The sequence below is a fragment of the Otolemur garnettii genome, unplaced genomic scaffold (genome assembly GCF_000181295.1).
Source record: "Otolemur garnettii isolate 467f Iridium unplaced genomic scaffold, OtoGar3 scaffold00006, whole genome shotgun sequence".
Classification (NCBI taxonomy): Eukaryota; Metazoa; Chordata; class Mammalia; order Primates; family Galagidae; genus Otolemur; species Otolemur garnettii.
In genome coordinates this window covers 11,679,669-11,704,896 of record NW_003852401.1, presented here as the reverse complement: position 1 = coordinate 11,704,896, position 25,228 = coordinate 11,679,669, and the positions used below count along the sequence as shown (strand labels likewise).

Here is a 25,228-nt window from a genome sequence, read left to right as displayed (position 1 = left end):
GGTTTCCAGGTAGGAACTCCCCCCACCACCACCTTGTTCTCTGGTTATTGTGATGATCTCTTTTCCATATTTTTATAGGAAACCAACATGCCATTTCTTTTCTCTGTGTCCTTATCCCTTGATCTTTCTTTATGGTGATCTTTAGCATAATAAGAGCAGTAATCAAGATTAATCAAGAAGCTGCACTTGGCCTTGATTCAAACCTTGTTGGAAGCAAAATATTTGTAAAAATTGGTCTTATTTTTTGGCACCTTAAAGTTGTATATGCCATGGTTGAGTGGAGCATAGAAAAAAGTTTAGAGTTTAAAGATACAGAGAAAACGTCATCTTTAAAAAGTCTACTGAAAAAAGTATTCTGCAACTCTGCTGAATGTGGTTTCCCATGAGACTTCTTCTCATACCTGAAAAGCTACTATATTTACCTCTTTCAAAGATGGTGCCAGTAAAAATTTTGAGTGATGGGATAAGTCAAGTCCAGGGCCATTTCAAATGCCAAGAAGGGGGAAATGCACTTGGATTTTTTTTATATTACAAAACCCAACAAGAACATAGCTGTACTACACACATCATCACATCAAGTCAAGCCACTATTTTGTCTTCAGGTGTGCTTGACTAAGGAGATTGTACATTTGCAATAAAATGTTTCTCTTCTCAACCAGAAACATTGACTATTGTTTTCACTGTCATCATTACCACTAAATGACCTTTCAGTATCTGTGTACACACTATATTAAGTATTTAGCTATACATCATTTTCACCATACCCTGTATAAAATAGGAGAGTACAGTCTTAAGTGGATAGCAGTGGCTCAGAACAGTTTATAAAGGAATAAAATTCTTGCATACATACATGAACCCTAGTATGTGTAGACCTGAAGGTGGGTTCTCTAAGAATGGAAAACCAACATTTGTTTAACTGAAATCCTAGTTTTTATATAAAGGAAAGGTTTTTTTTTTTTTGGCAAGTAATCTTCCAGGTATAACAAGATAAAAACTTTCCCCATCCTAGTAGGTAAAATGGAAATGAAATATAACTTCTCTGAGTCCCGTTCCTTCTATGCATATATCGTGTATGGATGGGTGTCATTCAGAGTAAGCATTTATGAGTCACAGAGCAAGCTAATCTTGTGTAGGCAAGATTTAGGATATCACTGTCTTGATATTTGGCTTGTAAAATCTTTTACTGATGATAACAGATTCTATGGTCAGCTGCTGAGGGATTGACAGCACATTATCATTTTACGTGTATAAGCCAATCAAGTATACTGGAAGTTGTTTTCCAGGTTTTCCTTTTCCTCAAAGTAATCTACTACTACATAATAGATGATGTGCTATAATTTCTAAGTTTAAGTTTTCACATTAAAACAATTTTACAGTCTTCTTTTAAATTATTTATATACTTTTAAATTTTAACCTCATAAGATATTTGGGTAGAAGTAGAAATTATGTGGCATGTTTGGATAGAATAGAGATTCATTAATTTATTACAGAAGTTTATTGAATACCTACAAAATAAATGAAGTTCCCAAGAAAATATCATCTAAAATTTTTCTATTTGAAATATTTAATTTCATTACATGAACAAAAATTAGTAGCTCAGCATTGATGTAGTATAATAGTTATTAATGAGTTTGGAATCTTTGAAAATATTGGTTTTATAACAAAATTTAAGAGGAGTTTATTTTATATATATTTTTTCAGTCATAAAGTAGAGAACATAGACTAAATTTATGTTATGTGAATGTTGTGATAGAATACCTGTGCAACTTTATGAAATGTGGAAATCATTAAGTTCTCTGATTTCACTAAGAATCAAACACTTAACCATTCAAACCAAACCAGAAAATTTGTAATACATTCAGTGAGAATGGACTTTGGACTTGGACAGACATAGATTTGAATCCCTATTTCACTCCTTATTAGCTAGGTGATGTTAGACAATGCATTTAGCATCACTGAGCCTTATTTTCTTATTCTGTAAAGAATAAGATACTGAACTATTATACATATTCCACAAAAATCTCATTCAGCTAAGTACTTTATTAGATATACACCTTTGATTAACACACACCCTCTCTGTTGTCATCATCCCTAATTCCTGGCAAGCATTAAATATTTTCCATTTGAATAATTTTGTCATTTCAAGAATGTTAATGTAATCATTAACAAAATATAACCTTTGAGATTGGCTTTTTTTTTTCTTGTCAGTGTAATGCCCTTGAGATCCATCCATGTTTTGATATGTATTAATGGTTTATTCCTTTATATTGGTGACTTGTATTCATGGTAAGGATTTAGCACAGTTTATGTAGCCATTCATCCATTGAGGGATATTTTGGTTGTTTCTGGGCTTGGCTGTTAAATATAAAGCTGCTATGAACATTTGTGTACAGGTTTTTGCATAAATTTTTATTTCTTTGGGATTTGCAATAAAATAAAATTTGTTCAGGAATATGATTGTATGTAAGTATATGTTTACTTTTTAAAGAAACTGCCAAACTATTTTCCATGTACCATTTTTAATTCTCACCAGTGATATATGAGAGATCTTGTTTCTTCCCTTCCTTACCAACATTTAGTGCCCTAAGAATTTTTTCTGTTAGTCATTCTGATAGATGTGGTTTTAAGTTTGCATTTCTCTTAATGGCTAATGATTTTGAAAATGTCTTTATACGCTTATTTGCTATCTTCTTTTTGGTGAAATTTGTTATTTGTATATTCTCTTTGGTAAATTATGAGGGTAAAATGTATCTTAGTGTCTTTTGCTCCTCTCCTTTCTTCTCCTCTTCTCTCCCCACCCTTCCCCTTCCCTCCCCTCCCCTTCTCTCCTAGACAGAGTCTCACTTTGTCACCCTTGGTAGAGTGCTGTGGTGTCATAGCTCATTGCAACCTCAAACTCTTGGACTCAAGCAATCCTCTTGCCTTAGTACAGATGGGGTCTCACTGTTGCTCAAGCTGGTCTTGAATTCATGAGCCCAAGCTTGGCCTTCCAGAGTGCTAGGATTATAGGCATGAGGAACCGCTCCAGGCCTTTGCTCATTTTCTGATTGGATTGTTTTTTGTTTTTTTTTTTTTTTTTAATTGAGTGTTAAGTGTTATTTATATATCCTAGAAAGTAGTTATTTTATCAGATATGTGATTTGCAAATATTTTTTCCTTTCTATATAGCTTATCTTTTAGTCTTTGTTAACAGGATTTTTCATAGATTAAAAGTTTTTAATTTTTAAGTTCAATTCATTGATTTTTTTATTTTATCAACAGTGCTTTCAATATCCCAAAGATTTTTTTCCTTTATTCTAAAATCACATAGTTTTATGTTTTACATTTAAATCTGTGATCAATTTTGAATTAATTTTGGTATAAGGTATGTGGTTTAGGTTGTGGCAATCAAAATTCTAAGATAGCCTCTACCTCTGAATCATACCCTGTGGTGTACATCTACTATAAGATCAATTCATTTGTTAATGTCTTCTGCTATTTCTTTTCATAGAGTTTCATAATTATCTTTGTAGAGGTCCTTTACCTCTTTTGTTAGGTAAATTCCTAGATATTTCATTTTCTTTGGAGCTACTGTAAAGGAAATTGTGTCTCTAATCAGTTTGTCAACTTGGCTGTTACTGCATATATAAAGGCTACTGATTTGTGGACATTGATTTTATACCTTGACATGTTACTGTATTTCTTGATCACTTCCAGAAGTTTTGTGGCTAAGTCTTTGGGGTTCTCTAAATATAAGATCGTATCACTAGCAAAAAAGTGAAAGTTTGAATTCCTCTGCCCCATCTGGATGTCCTTTATATAGCCTTCTCTTGCCTGATTGAATTGGCTAGAACTTCTAGAACTATGTTGAATAGTAGTGGTGATAGAAGACATCCTTGTCTGGTTCCAGTTCTAAGTAGAAAAGCTTTCAGTTTTACTCTATTCAGTATGATATTAGGTGTGAGTTTGTCATACATGGCTTAAATCAGTCTAAGAAATGCCTCTTATGCCTATATTCTTAAGTGATCTTGTTAGAAAAGAATGCTGAATTTTATTAAATGCTTTTTCTGCATCTATTGAGAGTATCATATGACCTTTGTTTTTGCTTCTATTGATATGGTATATTACATTTATGGATTTGCACGTGTTAAACCAGCCTTGCATCCTTGGGTTGAAGCCTACTTGATTGTGATGTATAATTTTTGTGATGTATAGCTGTGATCTATTTGCTAAGATTTTGCTGAGTATTTTTGCATCAATATTCATTAGTGAAATTAGTCTGTAGTTCTCCTTTTTAGTTGGGTCTTTTTCTGGCTTTAGTGATGTTTGCTTCATAGAATGTACTGGGGAAGATTCCTTCCATCTCATCTTTTGGAATAGTTTCTGCATTATGTGTATAAGCTCTTCTTTGAATTTTTTTTTTTTTTTTTTTTGCAGTTTTTGGCCAGGGCCAAGTTTGAATCCACCACTTCTGGTATATGGGGCTGGCACCCAACTCCTTTGAACCACAGGCGCCGCCATTCTTTGAAGTTTGGTAGAACTGTGGTGTGAAGCCGTCTGATCTAGGGCATTTTGTTTTGTTTTGTTTTGTTGTTGAAAGACTTTCTATTGTTTCTGTAATTTCAGTGCTTGATGTTGGTCTGTTCAAGAGATATATTTTTCCTTGGTTAAGTCTAGGGAGAGGGTATTCCAAGTATTGATTCATTTACTCCACATTGTCAATTTTCTGGGCATAGAGTTTCTTTTGGCAGTCAGAGATAATCTCTTGTATCTCTCTGATATCTATTATTTCCCTTTTTATATGCTTTTTGGCCTGGAATAATCAACCTTATTAAAATGTCTATACTTTCCAAAGCAATTTGCAGATTCAATGTAGCCCCCATTAAAATGCCAACATCCTACCTTGAAGATTTGGAAAAAATAGTTTTTCATTTCATATAGAACGAGAAAAAAAATATATAGCCATGGAAATTCTTAGTAATAAAAACACAGACAGGGGCATCATCCTAACCAGACTTTAAGCTATATTACAAGTCCACGGTGATGGAAACAGCATGGTATTGGCACAAAAATGGAGACATAGACATTTGGAACTGGATAGAAAGAAAAAAGATGAAACCAGTCTCTTACACTTATCTGATCTTTGATAAACTCAATAAAAACATACACTGGGGGAATAAATGGTACTGGGAGAACTTCACATCCACATGTAAATGACTGAAATTTGACCTACACCTTTTACCACTTACAAAAATTGATTCAGGATGGATAAAAGATTTAATCTAAAACAGGAAGAATAAAAATCCTAGAAGAGAGCGGCGCCTGTGGCTCAAAAGGGCAGGGTGTCAGTCCCTTATGCTGTAGGTGGTGGGTTCAAACCCAGCCCTGGCCAAAAACTACAAAATAAATCCTAGAATAAAGTGTGGGAGAAGCTCTTAAAGATGTCACCCTGGGGAAAGATTTTATGAAGACTTCTGTGACAATTGCAACAATAACAGAAATTAACAAATGGGATTTAATTAAACTGAAAAGTTCCTACACAGATACAAAAGTCAAAGCAAATAGACAAACTTCAGAATGCGAAAAGATATCTGCATACTATGAATCTAACAAAGGCTTGATAACTAGGATTTATTGAGAACTCAAATTAATCAACAACAAAAAGAGCCAACAGTTCTTTTTATCACTCGGCAAGAGACATGAATAAAACCCTCTCTAAAGAAGACAGATGAATGGCTAACAAACATATAAAAAACACTCATCTTCTCTAATCATTAGAGAAATGCAAATCAAAACCACCTTGAGATATCACCTACCCCCAGTAAGATTAGCCTACATCACAAAATTCCAGTGTTGCAGATGCTGGCATTGTTGTAGAGAATTCCTCCAGGAATTCAAATTAGACCTCGCATTTGATCCCACAATGTCACTACTAGCCATCTACCCAGAAGAAAAAATAAATCATTTTATCATTAGGACATTTGCACTAGATTGTTTATTGCACCTCAATTTATAATCACTACAGTGTGGAAACAGCCTTAATGCTCACCAATCCAGGAATGGATTAACAAACTGTGGTTTATGTATACCATGGAATACTACTCCATTAAAAACAATGGGAAACTTTACTTCATTTGTATTAACATGGATGGAATCAAAACACATTCTTCTCAGTAAAGTATCACAAGAATGGAGAAGCAAGAATCCAATGTACTTGATATTAATATGAAGCCAGTAGATGATCTAATACACATCCACATAAGAGAAAAATGCATATCAAAACTACCCTGAGATATCACCTAACTCCTGTGAAAATAGCCCTCATCACAAAGTCTCAAAGCTGCAGATGCTGGTATGGATATGGAACACTTTTATACTGTTGGTGGGACTGCAAACTAATACAGCCTCTTTGGGAAGAAGTATGGAGAATCCTCAAAGAACTCAAATTAGTTCTTGCATTTGACCCTGCAATCCCACTACTATGCATCTATCTAGAAGAAAAATACCATTTTATCATAAGCATGTATATGTTTATTGCAGCTCAATTTACAATTGCCAACCACAATTTACAATTGTGGAAACAACCTAAATGCCCATCAACTGAGGAACAGATTAAAAAACTGTGGTATATGTAAACCATGGAATACTATCAGTCCTAAAAATAATGGTAACTTCACATCTTTTGTATTAACTTGGGTGGAGTTGAAGCACATTATTCTGAGTAAAGTATCATCAGAAAGGAAAAGCAAATATCCAATGTACTCAATACTAATATGAATCCAGTAGATGATCTAATTCACGCCCACAAAGGAGGAAAACTCATTTCAATTCAAGTTGGGGAGCATGCAGGGTGAGGGTGTGTGGTGCTGCCACTAATGGGCACATTCTAGGGGTGTATGCCACACCTTTCGGGGGCAGGCCATAGCTACTAGAGGGACTCTATGTAACAAATTCAAATATTGTGATTTGGTTGTTTATACCCTCACGTTAACCTGAAATTAAAAAAAAAAAAATCCTGTTTGGGTCTGACCTAATCAGCTGAGCCCTTTCAAGAAGGCAAAGTGTCTGGGAGAAGTTCTTCTGGCCTGGAAGAAACCACACAGACAAGTTGAAAGAGGAGGGGGCCAGTTGGCAAGGAACTGAGGGCACCCTTCAGGAGCTGAGTATAACCTTTGCTGACAGCCAACAAGGAATAGAGACTTCTATAACTGCAAGGAAATGAATTCTGCCAACATGAGTGAGCTTGGAAGATGACCCTGAGTTTCAGATGAGATTACAGTTCCAGGTGATACCTCCATTTCAGCATGGTCGGATCTCAAGCAGAGGAACCAGCTAACCAGTGTTGGAGTCCTGACCCACAGAAACTAGGATATAATAAATTTGTTTTAAGCCATTAAGTTTATAGTAATATCTTGTGCTGCAAGACAGATTTTGGTATCCAAGAGTAGGTTTCTGCTTTTTTTCTTGTAGATAGATGAAGACTTTGATTATTGGACCTTACATCTGGGTGTAAGGAAAAGAAGTGAAACATACATGCTGTCGGGCACAGTGGGTTGGTAGATTGTCTCCTGGATATGGAAGCTTCCTTAGGTTCTACTCTGTCTTTGTTGTTATTGTTGTTGTTGAGATAAGGTCTCATTTTATCACCCAGACTAGAACGCAGTGCTGTCATCATAGTTCACTGCAACCTCAAGCTCCTGGACTCAAGCAGTCCTGTTACTTCAGCTTCCCAAGTAGCTGAGACTATAGGTTAGAGGTATTGACATGGAGGAGGTTCTATGTGCATAGAGACAGGGTATATGGGAATGCTCCATGATTTCTGCTCAACTTTTCTGTGAATCTAAAACTGCTTTAAAAATAGTCTATTAACAAAAGTAAGTATAATATACAATAAAATCTATATAGAGAAGTTCTGCATGTTTTTCTACCTTAAATTACTTTCAAGACAGTAAATATATCCCAGTGGGTATGTGGGTATGCTAGGTAATAGATGCTACCTTTACTTATAATATAAAATGAGAGATAAAATTTTTATTTATTACTATGGATTGGCACTGTGTTCACTTGCTCCATTAATTTGTCCTATGAGGTATGTTAATGGAAGAGAGGAAGGATTCTGCATCGCAGAGGGACAAGGAGTGGCATTCTCACTCTTTTTAACTTTCTCTTTATTCCAGCACATATACATACATACATAAGTATGAATCCTATATGGTTAAGTGCTTTGTGGATTAAATTATTTTATATAGCACAGTCTTTATAATAGTTTATAATGATGTAAGAGACAGCCTTTAAAATCTTCCATATCAAGTTCACTATTTTTCTTGTAGCAAAGTCCTTCACAGCACTTTTAAACTTGAGTATGAATCATGTGATTTTCTTTCACAAAGTGAAGGGTTACAAATCTGTAGAACTTTTCTTTGATGGCATGTGGTTATCGGAAGCATTCTACCTTGAAATATTAAACATGCAATCTGTCTCTTCTAGGTAAAGTGACATTTGTAAAACAAAGTAAAAAGTAACCTCTCTATTGGAATTTTACAGAAAAAGCACTATGAAGTAGTTGTTTGGAAATGTTTTTAGAATTATGTACTTTTTTCTTAAATGTAAAGCTATAAAAATTTCACAAAATAATTTCTTAGCCAAGGAGTGTCTTTTGGCCAAGTGTGATGGCTCACACCTATAATTGCAGCACTTTAGGAAGCTGAGATGGGAGAATCGCTTGAGGCCAGCAGTTCGAAACCAATGTGGGCAACATAGTGAAACCTCATCTGTACATCTGATGCACAGTTTAGCCCGGCATGGTGGTATGTGCTGAGGCAGGCAGATCACTTAAGCTCAGGAGTCCCAGGCTGAAGTGAGCTATGATGACATCGCTGCGCTCCAGCCTGGGTGACAGAGCAAGACCTGTCTCTAAAAAATACACACACACACACGTAATATAAAATGTACTCATTAAAGAGAAATTCATTAATTCATGGAAGTTGGAAATTTTCGAGCCAAAATTTCATCTAAAACTTTTTAATTGATAGGTAGGATAGAAACATGAGTTGCTATGATTTAGTAAATACAACCAATGGTGTACTTCTGCCATTTTCATCTTCCCTATTTAAGTTTAACCATGTATCAAGGGCATGGTGGGCATAGGGACTTAGAATTACACATCCAAATTGCTATAGCATGAAAAATTATACTAGTTTTTAAAAAATAATAAAATATATCCAATCATATTTCTTTTGCTAAAAATCACTAATAATAACTTTTTTATTGAGAGTGAAAGGTTTCAAGACTTAAATCTTCCCACATCTCATAGCTATTTATGATTAGCTTTAAGCCTACCTGTAGTTGCAATGAACCCATTGCATTAGGTCATTAAATATGAAATGTCCAATTTCAAATCAAAAGTTTAGTTTATTATATTTCAAACAATAAGCAGTACAGTTAATCAAAGTATGCACCTAAAGTATCAACACAGTTTTTTCATCTTAATGGTAGCTTGTGTATGCCAGCAACAAAGAAGCCTGCAGAGCCAGTGGCAATGAAATTGCTAAAGGCAGTTTCTACAATTTGTTTAGAATTGAATATTTTTCCTCACAGGAGTGGTGCAAAGCCTAGAAGGAGTGGGAGTCGGTTGGGGCAAGGTCTGGTGGATGTAGTGGATGACAGAGAGTTTCCAAGTCTAGCCTCTGTAGTTTGAGTGGCAGTGTTTGTGCAACATATGGCCAGTTGTCTTACTGAGGATTGGCCTATCTCTATTGACCAATCTTGGCTGCTTCATCACTAGCATCCTCACCATGTCATCCAACTGGTTGCAGTAGATATCTGCTGGAATTGATTGATGAGGTTTACTGAAGCTGTCGTGGATAATACCAGTGCTGGACCACTAAACTACATACCATTAATATTTCTTAGAAAATATGCAGTGTCGTATATATATGTGTGTGTGTGTGTGTGTGTGTGTGTGTGTGTTGCAGCATTTCATCTTTATTCAACCATTGTGCCAAACACTTGTGACTATCAATAGAATAGTAGCAGAAGTGTTCTCTTATTTGGGATAGGGCTAAAACTTCATTTCTGGTCCCATTCATTTTTTTATTCCTTATTGAGTCCTCAGAAGTCTTCTCAGCTGATGGCATTTATGAGGAGCTTTTATGCATGCACAATTACATGTGGCAAAGCAAGCAGATGGATGGCAACCTGCACCTGATACAGTCTTTCTATATAACTTTGTACTGCAATGGAATGTCGCGGTAAAATAAGTGTTTGTTGGCAAGGTCAGAAATTAAACACCAAACTAAAGACTCCTATTCCAGATCTTAGACTGGGACTTGATTGGAGTCACAATTGCTGTTCATATGCTGTTAGTAACAGGACCTTTGCATCACATACCCTGCTGTGCCCTTACATTTATAAAATATTATGGAATTAGAATGAAATTAAATCTAAATGAGTAACCTTATCAGAGTTACTTTTTGATAATGAAGAAAATAATGGCATTTCCTTTAATTTCAGGTACCAACAAACAAAATTTTTTATATTAAAAACTGTTACTATGTTATCATTTTGAGACTTACTTTCTTAGGAACAGCATCACAAATAGTAACTTTTATTACCAAAGGGAAGTTTTATTGCAGCAAGTAACTATCATTAGCCTCTAAATAGTTTTGCACTTGAAGGAATCTTAATATATTTCATATGTATAGAATATCTTCTTTATTATTTCAAAATATTATAGGGGTATAAATGTAATTGTGGTTACATGTATCAGTTTTGTTATGTTTGAGTCAGGGTTATAAGTATACCTGTCACCCAGATAGTATATCCCTTATATTTCAAATATTTCCTATTATATCTAATCATATTCTTAAGAAACACTGAATCTTTCTATTATGAGTTAAAGCAGCAATTTTCCTTACTTGGTACTATTATCATTATTACAGCTAATATTTACCTGAGTGCTTGCTATGTTCCAGGTAGTGTAAGGTTTTTCATGTATTAATACTCATTTAGTTTCCATAAATACTTTATAAGATAGGAACTTCTATTCACATTACATGAGAGTTTATTATATTTCTCATATTTAGTATATCTGTCATATCTATTTCATATGATATATTTACTTTGCTATATGGAAATGAAGTATATTTATAATTATAAAAGTTATTAAAGTGAAAGATTAGAGATTTTTACTTCTGAGTTGCCCAAAAACATAGATAAAATTTTAATATTTTACACTAATTTTCCTTCTAACCTTAGATCCTAAATGATCCCATTGTCCCCGATGTTCAGTTTTGAAGTCAGTCTAAACTACATAAAATATAAACAAATTATGTAGCAATATTATATAAACAAATTATATAACAATATATAACAGTCCTCAAGTGACATTCACCCATTTATATCTCAAGTGACCTTGCCTGTTTATATTTTAAAGCACATATGTTTTTCCTTAAAATGGATAGATGTGGAATTTTAGACATTTGGATTCTTTCATCTTGTAACTGTCAATTATAAATACTATAGATTGTCTCTAAAATAAAGGATATTCTGGTCTAGAAACTGTCATTTGTTCTGTTTCTCATATCACATACAGATCTCACTGTATTGTATAGTCAAAAATCCCTGGATCCAAAGATGACATGAGATAAGTTCTCACTTTCTGGGCATTTGCTGTACACAATGTTGTGCTGTTCTTTTTTTGTTTCCTAATATAAAACGATGTGATATTTTAACTCAGGAGCTGGGTATGTGGAAAAGGGGTAGATTTTACGAGATTGATCCAGGGATCATAAGTGGCTTACTCTCTCTTCCCCTACCTTTCAGTTGATTCAGATTATCATTTACGAATGTAAATGGCATAATGGCATTTGGCAACATGGCATTTCTACTTTAAAGAGTTGTATCTTTCCACTGGCATCCTTTACTGCACAGTTTGAAACATTTTAATACTGGAGGTTAACATTTTTTGTTCTTTAGAAGGTCTGTGGCTTCTTTGAATAACTTTGCCATTTCATTTCAGTGATGCTTTTCCCTACCTTCCTGTTCTGATAGAGATTTTTAGAAGAGCATAGTATATATTGTACATACTAGTAACATGAAACAATCTTTCTATGGTAATCGCTGTACCTTGCTGCCTGAAAAAATATCATATATATTGTTACAAAATTGCTTTTATCACTCAGATGAAATACTGCTTTAAAATATTTTAAATGCTTAAATTTCTAAATCTTAAGTAAAAATCAGATCATTATTATTCTTATATACTTCTTAGTGTTATAAAGAATATGTGGTTTCTTTTAACATTTCATTGAATATCACAATTTAGTTATTAAAACTAGAAAAGGAAGGAACAAAAACAATTATGACTTTATTTTATTCACTATATAAAATTTCTGATATTACTTCTCAAAAGTATTTTATTTTTAAAGAGCTTTGAATGAATATCATCAATATTATTTATTTCTTTTAGAATAGCATGAATATACAATTCATGAAACTAGATTTCTCCAAATTTAGGAAATAGGATAACTTTTAAAATGTTGAACTTTTTAGTCCAAAAATATTCAAGTCAATTCTACTGTGATTTATAGTGAAATAATAATCCAGGAGCCTATTATGAACAGAAGGTTCCTTTATTTTCATTCAATAAGCATTTATGCATATCTTCAGGCTCTTATTGCATTTTAGAACCTGATACAACAAGGACATACATATAAAAACCACTGGTCACAGATCATCTCATTAAGATTTTAGTGGAGAATTTAAAAATTGAACAATAATACTATAGTGAAGTTCTTTTGTTTACTGTTTTATAGTGCTTTCTTGTATTAGATGCAATATAGTTAAAGGATTAAGAGAATGGCTTGGGATTAGAAATACTTACATTTGAATCCTGACCATTTTATAACTAATTGTGATCCTGGAAAAATTATTTAATTTCTCCAAGTCCCTGTGTTTTACTCTAAAAAGTCTAGATTAAAAATAGTATCTACTCTGTGTGGTTACTGTGAAGATAAATGTAATTAAGTGCCGTATGCTTAACGTTGTTCCTGAACTGCATTAAATACCTAATAAACTTTATCTGTTTTAATTATCTGAGGCTTACAACAGTTTTGGAAATAGATGAGAAAATGACTCTTCCCATTTTATAGAGGGAGATGTAGGCTTGGAGAGATTATGTGGCATTCCCCAATGACATAGAGCTAACTAACTGTCAGAGTAAGGACCAGAAAAAAACCCAGACTTGTGATTCCTGGTCCACTTAATCAATGGAGAAGACAGAAGAATTTATAAGAATGGAGAGAGACTTGACATAGGAAGAAACAGATATGTTTATTAGTTTCTGATTTTTATATACTGTTGAGACCCAGGATTATATATTGCAATAATATTAGCTATAAATTTACCTTGGAATGACTCAAAGTAAGAGGTGTTCCCAGGCATGAGGTTGTACCATACTTTATTTAGTTTGAGTTAATAGAATTTACTTTGGTGTATTCCATCCCTTTGTTCCTATAGCTATGCTTCTGCTTTTTTTTTAACTTGAATGTATGATTAATAGTTTATTCATCAGATTAAGTGTTAATCTTACATTTTCCCAGATGTCTTTGAAAATAAGATTATTTTTATACACCTTACTTTTAATTTTAAGGTATTTTTATATACCTTTGATATAAAAAGCCCATATAGCTTCAACTTATGGGTTTTTATTCTGTCCACTTTTTCATTCATTTTTAGTGAATTCATTCATTTAGTCAGTCTTTGATTAATTTAGGCAGTCATTCAAACAAGTACTCACTGTGAGTCACTATTATCCCTGAAACTACAGAGATGTGTAGGCACGGTGTCTGTCTTTAAGGAGCCCCTCAGTCTAGTAAAGAAGAAAATATGTAAACTAATAAATTTCTGTTAAAGCAATAAGTACAGTAGTGGAAACAGGCATGAAGAATACATAGAGAACTGGGGCAGAAGTTAATGCTGGTTTTTTATGGGTTCACAGAGGAATTTTGGAAGAGATGGTATCTGAACAGGGTTTTTGAGGGTAAGCAGGAATTTATTAGGCAAAAAGATCTGAATTTTTTTACTCTTACCTATAAGTATCTAACTTCTGTTTCTCAGACATTCTATATTCAGTTTCTTACTCTTTGTTCACTAAATTATTTTTCAAATACATTCAGAATTGCTCCAATATCTAGTTACTCAAAGATTTCCCTATTCAGACCCTTCAGATTGAATGTTATTTGCAAACTCGCAGACTGACTACCATTGTACTATATTGTGATTATAGTAGGAACATTTTTTCTTATAAGTAATATATTATTTTTTGATAGTGTCTTTGAAATATTTGATTTAATTTTGCTGTATTTTGAAAGACTTTTTTAAAAGGGTGTAATAGTATCTTGAAGTTAAAATTCACTACAAATTGCTATAGAAGAAAAAAGTTTATAAAACATGATTAAATTGTGATACAATTACCAAAATCCTATAATACTTGGGGGAGATAATAAGTTATTTATTAAATTAAGTGGTAAGATTATATTTTCCCAAATATCTTCATCCTCTGATCTAAGGCATTTTATGCCAATATATGCTTAAAGTTAGGAATATTTATCTTGCTTGTGTTATTTATTTTGTTATATATAATATAATCTGAGGGCATCCTGATATATGAATGAACATAATTACGCTCAAGATTATTTTAGCTCTTTCTGTTTCAAAATATCTGATTTTTTGTTGGATTGCAATTTTACTAACTCAGCTCTTTGGAGTATCTCATTTATGTATCCATCTGTTGTGTCTCTCTTAAGATTGAAATTTAGGTCAATACAACTTGAATTTAACTTTATTACAGAAAATAAGTGTGCCATCTTTAAAAACTGCATTCTAAATTTTAAGCACAATAGATCAAAGTATATCTTATTTAAATAAATACTCTAGAATGTAGTCTCAATTATTTTCTCCCAAACTTTCTTAAAATAGTCACTGTTCTCAATACAAAATGTAAGGGTTAGCTTTGTTATTTTAAAGAAAGATGAAAAGTTGTTTATTTTAAAATTTTAATGATTTAGCTTTCAAATTATGGAAATTATCCTTTGGGGACAGCTTTATTTGAATTGTATGTGACATTATTTTTATTTCTTAAGGCTATGATTAAAAGTTTCATGGATGTCTATCAGCTTGCAAGCACTAGAATTGCTACATTAGAAAAGGAAATGACATCTCATCGAAGTCACATTGCAACGTTGAAATCAGAACTTCAGACAGCTTGTTTACGTGAAAATGAAAGTTTACAATCAGTAAGTCCTTATCTGACAATACTTTTCTCTCTTTGGATCTTGTGTTACGTTTACATTTATATTTTTAACACTCATAAGATCACTGGCCAATACATATAACATAATTAGGGTAAATGATTAATCAAGTGACATAAAATTGTTAGGGTGGAGAAAATTTGAAGAAAAAAAAGGCAATTAATTTCTCCATTGTATCATGTATAAAGATATGCATATTGTTATCAATGCTAAAACACTGCATCAAGATTCCTTTGTGTTTGGCAGTGCAGCTGACAGTTGGATTTGGCAGTATGCATAGTTAAAGCTTGCAAATGTCTGAAGATTCAGTGTATCCCATTAAGACAGAATATTATTAATTATGCGTATAACCAAAATGGTAATTAGAACATGTGATTATTCTCTGTAGAAAACTAGACTTATCCATAATACATGCCTAGCTAAGATGCATGTTGTGATTCATCTATATGATTAAAATTCAGTTTCAGGAGTTACTTTATGTCTTAAAATTTTAGCCTATGATGAAATTTGGACTCATTTAAGACAAAAACTTTTTTGTCTACATTTGAAATATGTGTTTGGGGAGTTTTAAAAAATGAATATGGTTGTGATATCAAGGAATGAATAGACTTTTAAACTTTTTTCTCAAAAGGCTGTGTCAACAATGAGATTCAGAGGGTTACCAATAATTGGAGTATCTTTTTTTGGTTTGATTGTTGTAGATATGGATGACTTGTCAGGAAAAACAGTATAATTGTGCCATTCAGCTGTTGACCCATTTCAAATGATAGATTCAACAGAAAAGGAGTTAGCACTAAAGCAAATAGATGCATGACTATGATTGTGTTCTTTACCCCCTTTGGGTCTTAGCTCAGCTTTCAGTGAAGGCTTTGTAAACAAGGTATTCAAAATTACAACCACCCAGCCTCCACCTCCCTCAAAAACTATTTCTGTTTCTCTTTTGCCCCATATTGTCTATCTACTTTCCACCTTCTTTATTTTATATTTTTTCACTATAGCACTTACCACCAATGACATGTATATTTTATTTATTTATTGTCTGTTTGTTCCCTACTCTGAGTAGAACACAAATTTCATAAAGACAAGTAATTTTGAGTGTTACACTGCTATGAAGGCTCTCCAGTGTTGAGAGCAGTCTGACTTACAATATAAGTATTCAGCAATATTTGCTGAATGAAAAATACTAGTAATTTATCCAATAAATATAATGTAAAAATACTAGTTATGTAGCACCTGAGTTGTGAGTTAAATTTTCAAAATAAATGACTTTGTTGATTTTTTTTTTTTTTTTTTTTTTTTTTTTGAGACAGAGCCTCAAGCTGTACCCCTGGGTCGAGTGCCATGGCATTACAGCTCATAGCAACCTCCACCTCCTGGGCTCAAGCGAGTCTCCTGCCTCCGCCTCCCAAGTAGCTGGGACCACAGGCGCCCGCCACAACGCCCGGCTATTTTTTGGTTGCAGCCGTCATTGTTGTTTTGGCGGGTCCAGGCTGGGGATTCGAACCCGCCACCTTAGGTGTATGTGGCTGGCGCCTTAGCCGGTTGAGCTATAGGTGCCGAGCCTTTTTTTTTTTTTTTTGAGGCAGACTCTTGCTCTGTCTCTCAGGCTAGAGTGTAGTGGGATCATCATAGTTCACAGCAACTTCAAACTCCTAGGCACCAGGGATCCTCCTCCTGCCTCAGCCTCCTGAGCAGCTAGGACTACAGATGCACATCAGTCCCTTCATGAATTAATGAAGGAACACTTGGGCTGATTCTATATCTTTGCAATTTTGTTGCAGTAAGCATTCAAATGTAGGTGTCTTTTTGATAAAATTAATTATTTTCCTTTGGGTAGATGCCCAGTAGTGAGATTGCTGGATCAAACGGTAGATCTACTTTTAGTTCTTTGAGAAATCTCCATACTGTTTACCATAGACATTGTACTAATCTGTGGTCCCACCAATGGTGTATAAGCATTCATGTTTATTTGCATCCATGCCAAGTATCTATTATTTGGGGGCTTTTTAAAATAAAAATCATTATAACAGGAGTAAGGTAATACCTACTTGTGGTTTTAATATGCATTTTCCTGATGATTAGTGACCTTGAACATTTTTTCATGTGTTTATTGGCCATTTGTCTATCTTTGGAAAAACTTCTGTTCATATCTTTTGCCTATGTTTTAATGTTTTTTTTGGGGGGGTGGTTCTTAGTGATTTATTTTTCTTTGTAGGTTCTGGGTCTTAATCTTTAATCTATTTCTTTATAGAGACTGTCTCACTTAAGCTCAGGCTATCTTGAACTCCTGACTTCAAGTGATCCTTCCGCCTCATCCTCCCAAAGAGCTAGGATTATACATGTTAACCACTATGCTGGCCTGATTTCTTTCTTTTTTTTTTTTTAGAGATAGAGCCTCAAACTATCCCCCTGGGTAGAGTGCTATGGCATCACAGCTCACAGTAACCTCCAACTCCTGGGCTTAAGTGCATCTCCTGTCTCCGCCTCCTGAGTAGCTGGGACCACAGGCGCCTGCCACAACACCCGGCTATTTTTTGGTTGCAGCCATCATTGTTGTTTTGGCGGACCGGGCTGGATTCAAACCTGCCACCTTAGGTGTATGTGGCTGGCACCTTAGCCACTTGAGCCACAGGCACCGAGCCTCTGGCCTGATTTCTTAACATGACATTAGTATATTTGACCCTCAAAAAGAGAAATTAAAATGAAGAGGAACATTTTTTAAAATTTTGAGTATTTGGGATTTATTCTATTCCTCTGAAACATATTCATATATCTTCCGGCAAACTCTCTGATCTTATTAGTTAAAATTACATTATTCTGTTTAGTTTGTGTCAGTGTTATGGGGCTATACTATTGTTTATTACTTATTACAGTTATTCATACAAAAATAATTACATGTATTTTAAGAAAGGCCAAACTTGACAAAGTGAAATTATTTCTTCATGGGTTCAACAAATTTTTACCAATCATTATGCTACTTACTGATAAATCTTGGGGCAGTGCCTGTGGCTCAAAGGAGTAGGGTACCAGCCCCATATACCAGAGGTGGCGGGTTCAAACCCAGCCCCCAGTCAAAAACTGCAAAAAAAAAAAAAAGAAAAACTTAATGAAAGTGTGCTTAATATACCTCACTGTCATAACAAAGTCTGCTTTCCAATCTTTTTCCCCCTCTGAACATATTCACAGGATATGCTCATCATCTCATTTGTGAGAAGTATCTTACCCTGGCAGTAATTATTCAGAGGAGATATGTATAATGTGAAAAATTACCCTGGTGATTCTGATGTATCATTTTAGGATAATACTGCCCAATTTCATATCTCCACAGGATGTGTGCTCTCCTGTCTTTTCCCTTAGTTGGGAATCACTATTTTAAAAATAATAATAAATTTATATAATGATTTTTATTTCTCAAGACATCTGTATATGCATTTTATTTTTATTTCTTTTTTATTTCAAAATATTAAGGGGGTTCAATGTTTTTGTTTCATGGATCACTTTCATAATGCTTGAGTCAGCGCTATAGGTATGCCTGTCACCTTAATAGTGTTCATTGTACACATTAGGTAGGGTTTTGCCCCTCCCCTCTTTTGCACTCTCCCCTGCTTGATTTTCAATTACTTTTACTTTCCTTGGTGCATGTATATACTGCTCAGTTAGTTTCAGTTTATTAGAGAATACATATGGTGTTTGTTTTTCTATTCTTGAGATACTTTACTTAGGATAATGGTCACCAATTCTATCCAAGTGGCTGCAAAAGGTATTAATTCATCTTTTTATGGCTGAGTAGTACTCCATGGTATGTGTATCTACCACATTTTGTGAATCCATTCATGAATTAATAAATGAACACTTGGGCTGATTGTATATCTTTGCAATTTTGTTACAGTAAGCATTTGAATGCAGGTGTCTTTTTGATAAAATTAATTATTTTCCTTTGGGTAGATGCCCAGTAGTGAGATTGCTGGATCAAATGGTAGATCTACTTTTAGTTCTTTGAGAAATCTCCATACTGTTTTCCATAGATGTTGTATTAATATGTGGTCCCACCACTGGTGTTCATGTTTGTTTGCATCCATGCCAAGTATCTATTATTTTTGGATTTTTTAAATAAAAATCATTATAAGAAAAGTAAGATGCTACCTAATTGTGGTTTTAATTTGTGTTTTCCTGATGATTAGTGATCTTGAACATTTTTTCATGTGTTTGTTGGCCATTTGTCTATCTTTTGAAAAACTTCTGTTCATGTCTTTTGCTTATGTTTTAAAGGTTTTTCAGGGAAAGGTTCTTAGTGATTTATTTGAGTTCTTTGTAGGTTCTGGAGCTTAATCCTTTATTGAATATATAGTTTGCCTATTTGCTCCCATTCTGTAAATTGTCTCTTTGCTCTGTGGATTATTTCCTTAGCTGTGCAGAATATTTTTAATTTTATCAAATCCCTCTTATTTATTTTTATTGTCACTGTAATTACTTTCAAGGTCTTAGTCATAAATTATTTTCCTGGGCTGATATCTAGGAGAGTTTTTTCTACATTTTCTTAGCAGGAAAGAGAAGGTCAAACTATCTCTCTCCATAATCTTTCATGGAGAATCATCTCAAAAGGCTCCACCAATTAAGAAACTCTTGAAATTGGTAGGTAAATTCATCAAAGCCTCAGGTTACAAAGTCAATATACACAAACTAGTGGCATTTCTACCTGTAACACAACTAGTAGCATTTGACCAATAACAGTCAAGCTGACAGTCAAATCAAAGACTCAATACCACTCACAATAGCTACGAAGAAAATAAAATGCCTTGGGATATACTTAACCAAGGGAGTGAAAGAGCTCTACAAGAACTAAGAAACTCTTAGGAAGGAAATCACAGATGATAGAAACAGATGGAAAAACAAGTGGAAAAACATATCATGTTCATGATTGGAAAAATCAACACCGTCAAAATGGCCATACTACCCAAAGTGATTAACAGATTTAGCTCAATCACCATCAGAATACCAATGTCATATTTCACATACCTAGAAAAAAATAATCCTACACTTATTTGGAACCAGAAAAGAACCTGAGTAGCCAAAGCAGTGTAAAGGAAAAAGAACAAATCTGGAGGCATCAAGATGGAAAAAAGCCTCAAATGTTATATGCATTTTCTAACTTGAACTTGTTAAGGACTCTCTAGATAAGGTAGAAGAGCATGCCTTTGTCTTCATTTTTCATAAATGAGAAGCAATCCTGTTTGGTGGATAAGAGCATTGGCTTTGGACTTACATCCATTAGGAATATAATCAATTGTAAATGATAGAAAACTTGACTGACACAGTAAAAAATAGAGTGTAGATACCTCTTAAATATAGTGATTTCATTTCCTTTGGATATATGGGTCATATTGGGATTGCTGGATCATATGATAGTTCCATTTTTAAGTTTTGGGGGAAACTTCATACTATTTTCCATAATGAGTGTACTAATTTACATTTCTCCCAGTAATGTAACCCTTTTGTATAAGGGTTTCTTTTTCCCCCATATCCTCTCCAATGCTCATCTTCTACCTTTTTGATAATAGCTATTCTAACAGAAGTGAAGTGATACCTCATTGTGGTTTTCCTTTCCCTGGTGATTAATGATATTGGAACTTTTTCACATACCTGTTGGCCGTTTATGTCTTCTTTTGAGAAATGTCTTATTTAGGTTTTTGCCCATTGTCTAAATCCTTCTTTATGTTCACCATCAGCGTGTTCTAATGACTGAAATCTCTGCTCTTTCTGAAGCCTATCTTCCTTTCCTTTCATTGACACAATTTTCGGATGTAGTCTATACTTGCTACTTCCATTTGCTCCTGAGCTTTAGTTGCTATCTGACTTTTGAGTCTATCCTTCTACTCAAACTGTTTTCTTAAAGGTCATCAGTAATTACTAACCAAGGTAACTCTCTGAAAGAAAAGTACTTAAATTTATGAGAGTATTTTAAACAAAGGAGCTGCCCTAGACTAGGGTATGAGTGAGGCCTTTTCAGGGTCAGTGACGATGAGCTAATATTTAACTCTAGATAGGCGTTATCCAGAGGTAAGAGAATCATGCTCCAGACCAGAATAAGGAAAGTGGCAACATCTATGAAGACTCTATGATGGAAAGAAGAAACTGAGAAAAACCATTGTGATTGTGTGAGCTTGGTGGGGCTATACTGTTGTTTATTACTTGTTACAGTTATTCATCCAAAAATAATTACATGTATTTTAAGAAAGCCCAAACTTGACAAAGTGAGATTATTTCTTCATGGGTTCAACAAATTTTTACCAATCATTGTGCTACTGATAAATCTTAATGGACTTGTGCTTAATATACCTCACTGTCGTAACAAAGTCTACTTCTAAATGTAGTAGTGGAAGGAAGCAAAGACGAGAGATGGAAGATATAAGAATAGTCTAGAGTAAAGAACAGAGGTCAGACCTTAATGCTTGCCTTTGTCCTAGGAGCAAAGGCAAAGTCATTGAAAATTTTTTTAAAAGAAGTAATTGTGCTCACATTTGTATTTTTAAAAAGATCACCTTGGCTGCAGTGTGATAAATTAATTAAATACGAAGGATAAGAGAAAATGGTGTGTTAGAGACATTTTCTGGGTTTTACTTTTAGAAATGGATTATCTCATTTACTGAGAACAAAAACAATGGAACAGGATATCATGAATTTTGATTTGCATATGTTGAGTTTGAGGTATCTTTTATCTAATATTTGGGCATATTAATAGCCACTTACATAGGTATTTTGGCCATCAGGGATATATAGACAGTACTTTGCACCATGTCTGAAAAGCACTAAATGTATGTTAATTCCTTTCCCTTGGAACTCACACATTTCTGTGTCTCTTATTGCACAGACCATTTTCTACTTTTATTTAACAAAATGGAAATGCTTATTAAGTGAGTATTATTTGAGGTATAGGGACAGAGGTGAACAAAACATGATGTCTACCCTTGTGAGTTTCTCTTCTAGCAGAGAAACAGAAATAGACATACATAGAGTCTGTGGAAGCACAGAGAAGTTCATTTTGTTTAACACTGTCAGAAGAAGGTACTGATAAGACAAAATGTTTATGGAGTCTCTGAAGAATGTGTGGGTATGTGACACCTTGTTAAAGGGAAGAGCAGCCAAAATGTATGTTGTGTTTTGCTTTGAAGAATTGGTCTTATAGATAGTATATATGTTTAATGAATGAAATTATATAATGACTTTTGTGTAATAGGAAATGTATTATTATTATTGTTTTATTTCCCTTGTCAAGTAAAGCCACACAATTCACCCAAAAAGCCTATATCCAGTGAAGCCCAAGACTGCTTGTAATAGTTACTCCATACCTCACTTTCATAGGTTCCCAATCCATTCTTATACTTCTAATTCCAGGTTTCTTCTTTATAATATGATTTGATTCACTTATGATCATTTTCTTCTTGGCGTTCTTGTTTGCTCTCTAGTATTTGTTATTTTGGCTACTCTCTAGTTGTCTCCTCTGATGTCCACCCACCTGCCATTGCCCCCTTCTCAACAGACCCCTCGCAGAAAACTTTAGAATCAGGCAAGGCTGGATATGCATTCTAACACTATTACTTATTAGCCAAGCACTCTAAGCATCAGTTTAGGTATTTGTAATAAGTAGATAAAAATGCCTATCAGGAGTCCTCAAACTTTCTAAACGGGGGACCAGTTCACTCTGTCTCAGACCATCAGAGGGCCAGACTGCGGGCCCCAGGACGAGTTAGCTGCTAAGCAGGACAGGCAGAGGCAGCAAAACACCCAGTGGGCTGGATATATGTCCTTGGTGGGCTGCACATGGCCTGCAGGCCGTAATTTGAGGACGCCTGGCCTACATAGTAGGGTTGTTGTAAGTATAAAACTAAGACACAGTATCTGGCATATATGTAGGTGCTCAATAGATATTAATTCTCTTACCTATACATAAAAAGATTTTCTAATAGTTACATGTGTTTCCTTCAGTTAAGCTATGCAACCTTTTAAAAAATGTAACCATGAGGAAATGATTTTATATATAGTCAAAGAAATGAAACACCCCTGCTATCAGTGCTTTTAGCCCATAATAAGTACTATATTAATGTTGATTGTTATCAGTTATATAATGATTCAAGGATAGCCAGTATAACTATCTCATTACTGTCTAATGCAGCCATTTCACTAGATAAGAATAAAAAGTAAATATTCATTATTCATCGAAAACTTAATATATCATACTGCTATAATACATAAAAAGAGAATGATCGTATTGTAAACATGAATGATTATCTTTAAAAACTTTATCCCTCTTTAGGTGACATTTTTGCTTTTTTTATCAGCAACATACAGTAGTAATGCTGTTGTTCATCTAAGATTTCTCATCCATTATATACTTGCTAGCACTTTTTACTTTTCCAGTGTATTAGTCATTGGCCCATCACGTTAGGGGCGCTCTTGAGTTTTTATCTTGACTTACAATAACTAACAAAGGCTTTGAGTAAAAAGCTTTCGAGTTCCATGCATCCCAGTAGAGAACAGAAAGTCAGAAAGTCTTAACCAATTACTTGTGGGTGTTTGGAGAATGGTGCACCCACAGCTATAAAGAAACAAGATGCTTCATTTTTGAAGATAGAACGCCAACCCAAATGTGTTGCTGTGAATAATGATGTAAACTACACTATTAATTTGCTTCATTTCCACGCTATGTTTAAGCAGTTATTTTTAATTTTATATGACTTTATTTATGAGAAAATAATAAGTTGCAAATCAGAGGAGCATTCATTCCATTACTAGCTTTATAGGAAATATCATTCAGATTGTCATACTTAGTAGCTGGCAAGTGGTGTTGTTAATAAAGGTGAAAGGCTTGGATTTTTGGCTCAGTTAACATGAAAATAAAACAATAAGAATCACCCTTATCTGGGTGGTGCCTGTGGCTCAAGGAGTAGAATGCTGGCCCCATATGCCAGAGGTGGTGGGTTCAAACGCAGCCCTGGCCAAAAACTGCAAAAAAAAAAAAAAAAAAAGAATCACCTTTCTCTTAAATTTTCCAATGATATTTTATCACATTTATTTTCATTACATTTTCTTCTGACAGGAAGGATCATTTGTTAATGTTAGTGTTACATGATTAGAGAAACTGACATAGAATTCAAGTAATTTTATCCAGGTAAGTTGCCTTCACACACTTTCAAATACTTTATATCAGTTGATTAATGTTATTTATTACTGATGTGTTTAGCCCTTCCAGAGAAACTTTTTTTTTAAATCAGTTGTTAGCTGTGACTTAGTTTGTTGAGAAAGGCAATACAGTGCAGTTCAGTGGTATAAAGTACAGAGTCTAAGTTCTCACTAGTTTTGAATTAGAACCCAATCACCCAAAGCCTCTGGTTCCTTGTTTGGTGCTTTGCTATGAGACTGCAGTGTGAAATAAAGCAAATCTTTACCATCACGACACTTCAGGTATAATGGAGCACCTGTACAGCCATTATGCAGATAGTTATTAATAATAGTGCTGTTAAAGTACAAATACAGAATTCTGTGAGAGCGTGTAACTAGGGGACTTAGGTATGCGGTGAGGAAAGGTCTGCTTGACAAATTGCAATCTTAGTTGAAAAAGTGAAGATTAAGTAGGAGTTGACAAGGGAGACGTGCCTTTTTTTTTTTTTTTTTTAAGAAAGAGAGTCTTAGGTTATCACCCTGGGTAGAGTGCTATGGTGTCATAACTCACAGCAACCTCCAACTCTTGGGTTCAAGTGATCCTCTTGCCTCAGTTTTTCTATTTTTAGTGGAGACAGGGTCTTGCTTTTTGCTAAGGTTGGTCTTGAACCCATGAGCTCAGGCAGTCCACCTACCTTGGCCTCCCAGAGTGCTAGGATTAGGCGTGAGCCACCGTGCCTGGCTGAAACATGCCATTCTTTTTTTTTTTTTTTTAATTTCTT

At 34.3% G+C, this 25,228-nt stretch overlaps 1 protein-coding gene across 2 annotated transcripts in view; it reads left to right on the top strand.

The window, feature by feature from the left end:
* CCDC171 (coiled-coil domain containing 171) overlaps window positions 1-25,228 on the top strand; it is a 402,279-nt gene that overhangs the window by 322,269 nt on the left and 54,782 nt on the right. For both annotated transcript variants that reach the window (XM_003782870.3, XM_023509106.1), the window contains exon 25: window positions 15,123-15,275. In XM_003782870.3, the coding sequence (XP_003782918.1) occupies window positions 15,123-15,275 (153 nt within the window). The remainder of the gene's footprint in view (window positions 1-15,122; window positions 15,276-25,228) is intronic.